Here is a 3,094-nt window from a genome sequence, read left to right as displayed (position 1 = left end):
TGTACCTGCCCTTCCTTTTTTTTTGCGTGCACAATGTTCGACCATGATGAGGTATCGGACTTCGATACGACACCGTCGGCATCTGCTTCGGACGCTTCCCAGCGCGCCAAGAAACGGCCCGCAGTTCCGCGGTTCATTTTCACCGCAGATGAACGCCTCGTGTTAAGAAACATAATGGCGAAGTATCGGGACGTTGTCGAAAACAAGCGAACAGACAACACCTCGAAAAAGGCAAAGGACGAAGCCTGGGCTCAACTTTGCGAAGAGTATAATAGCTTGGCCGGCACACGCACTGTGTGTGTAGCACAGTTACGGAAACTGTGGGACAATATGAAGTGCCGCTGGAAGAAGAAGTCCGAAGAAAATAGGGAAATCTTTCGGACAGGTGAGCGAAACAGTTTTACATTCAAAAACTGTCCCATACATTTTCCTGCATGTTCGCACGTTTCATCTCCAGGCATCATCTTAATCCTAACAATTTGACGTTATTTCTTACTAATGCGAAAAAATTATATGGTTACGTCACCTCAGCAAAACGTGTCCGCAAATTCTGTCCGCGCGATTATGTCGTTCTGTGGAGATAAATATGCAAAAGTTTGAGTTAGGCAGTGTGCGAGTAGATCTTGAAATGGGAAAAGTTTTTTGATTAATTGTAATTAGTTAATTAAGTTGAAATAATGAAAATAAATGCTGTCCTTGAAGCAGGTTTTGTATGACTGATTCGATGAAAAACGATGTAAATGCACGAGAAGGCTTACTTAGTATAAAAAACTGAAGTTAAAAAATGAAAACAAGTAATAAAAAACAAAAAGAAAAATTAACTGAAATCAAAACAATTTCTAGTAACGAAAACAATATAAAAAGTTAAAATAACGGAGGGAGAAAGAGAGGAAAGGGAAAGGCTTTCGAATTTCCGCTCATAAGCAGATGTATGTGCAATCTTCTAATTTTTCTTAATGTCAAAAATCTTCGAACTACTTTTGAGCAATACATTGCTGGTTTGTGCTGTTCTGGTTAGCTTTTTTTTTTTTCAAGCATTGCATGCTGCGTACAAAATACACCTCACTTCAGTGTGTTTCACTGCACGGATGGTGCTGTGGGAGATGCACAATTAAGAATTTTGGTGCAGGTGGTGGTACTCTCGAATGCCGGCCAATGAGTCCGGCTACGGAACTGGTTGGCGCAGTTGCTGACCATATGGCAACAAGACTGCCAAACCCATTTGACAGTGACGGAGCCCACGTGGGCGAGGCAGTGCTGTCCCTGCCACCTGCTGCACTATTAGAGGCCATGGTGAACGGCAACGAAACAAGCCAAGGTGACTTTTCCAGTAAATAAGGCTGCCCTCTTTAAATACTAGTTACAACTGTCACGGTTAGTTTTCCTCGTGCATCAAGTCCAAAACGTGCGCCTGGGCTGAGAAAGACTTTGTCGGGCAGGGCTATGGATTAATTTCAACTGCAAGGGATTCTTTAACGCCCGCATTACATGCCGCATGCCGCATTACACGGGCATTTACACATCTCGCACCTATCGATATGTGGCCGCAGCATCCCTGATTCAATCCGCAACTGGTGCTCAGCGATCGAGCGGCACTGCAGCAGACGTTAGTTATTTTCTGCTCGTTGTATGTGCATGTGCTCAAGCAAGCGGGGCCACATATTTATTAGTACTTCTTGACGGGCTCCTACTGGGTCCGTTTATCATGACGTCACATATATGTTGATAAGTTTATTTTTAGATGTCTACAATAGTCGTGACCATGTAAAGGATGTTTTTGGTTCTCTGTTATGGTCTGAATAGCCTCTATTCATGGTCTTATTTGTTCTTTGCGTGTCATATCACAGTAGTCTGTATGTAAGCATAAGAGTCCACCAATTTTGTCACAGCATTGCAGAGTTCTCATGAAGGCATTGTATGTATGCACATGTTTTTGCAGATGATGTTCCTGCACAGTCACCATTGCTGAACAGCTTACCCATAAACGAGGATGAACTTCCTGTTCAGGAAGAGTGCCTCAACGCAAGCAGACGAACAGTGGTCGTGTCAAATCAGAGCTCATCTGAAGGCATCCCACCAACACAAACTGCTCGCACGAGGGCAGGTGGCCCCCGTGTTGCTGCGGTAGAGCGGACGCTGGCTCCTGAAGTAGCCACCAGAATTACGGCTATTGAAGCTGAGGAGCAGCGCAAGGAAGAGTTGCACCAACTCGATGTGCAACTCCGCAGGAGCCAGCTGGCCGAGCAGCGGCTAAAAGTCAAAATGCAGCGCAAGCTGCTTTCTCTCGACATTCAAATTCGGAAAAAGCAGTTAGAAGCAATGCAGCGCTAAATGGAAAAATAAAATTTAGTTGTACATATTTGTCTGGGAACACTTCTGTGTATAATTACAAACACTGTCGTCATTTTGATGCAGTCGTACAGTATATGCTCATTCCTTCAGTTTCTTAAAAACAATGTTCTTTATTTAACACGCTGCACATGTATAAACAGCACAAAGAAATATAATATGGAAAAGATCAATCAGTAAAAAAGGGAGGTAGCCTAAAAGCGGCCAAAAGGAAATCCGTCGTTGGCCGAAATTGGAGAGTGCCATAGTCGTTCACAAGGAAATTGACAAAATACTAGTTGTGAAGGGTGTCACGCAGGGAGACACGTCTCCAGTACTATTTGCCACGTGCTTCCAGGATATTTACAGAGAACTAGAGAGGAAGCAACTGTAGATGAAATTTAATGGCGTATGCCTCAATAATCTGAGATTTTCTAAAACTATTTCACTGCTAAGTAGCTAAGGACAAACTTCCAAGCATGATCGAAGACAAGCAAAGGAAGCAGAACGGTGGTTGTAAAAATAATATTGACATCTCCAGTAATGTTAACACTCGGAACGGAACAGCCCACGAGAGGCAGCAAAGCATTGAAAGTTGTAAGGTAAATGCATCTATTTAGAGCATAGTGACCACAGATCCGCACCACACGTGTAAACTAACTAGGATAATAAGAATGATGGTGCAGCGCATTTGGCAGGCACTCTCCAGCCATGAATGGCAGTTTACTAGTATTCTTCAACAGCCATATCTTGTGGGGCAAAGCCT

The 3,094-nt window shown here is 43.5% G+C and overlaps 1 protein-coding gene across 1 annotated transcript; it reads left to right on the top strand.

The window, feature by feature from the left end:
* Nucleotides 1–942: 942 nt before the first annotated feature.
* Nucleotides 943–2,331, top strand: LOC144126529 (uncharacterized). The gene is made up of 2 exons (XM_077660440.1): nucleotides 943–1,318; nucleotides 1,940–2,331. Exons 1-2 carry the CDS (start codon nucleotides 1,042–1,044, stop codon nucleotides 2,329–2,331), a joined length of 669 nt encoding a protein of 222 aa, XP_077516566.1. The 5' UTR covers nucleotides 943–1,041.
* Nucleotides 2,332–3,094: the final 763 nt, after the last annotated feature.

This window comes from Amblyomma americanum, chromosome 1 (genome assembly GCF_052857255.1).
Source record: "Amblyomma americanum isolate KBUSLIRL-KWMA chromosome 1, ASM5285725v1, whole genome shotgun sequence".
Lineage (NCBI taxonomy): Eukaryota > Metazoa > Arthropoda > Arachnida > Ixodida > Ixodidae > Amblyomma > Amblyomma americanum.
Note: the sequence above shows the minus strand (reverse complement) of the source record. Positions and strands in the feature narration are given on the sequence as shown.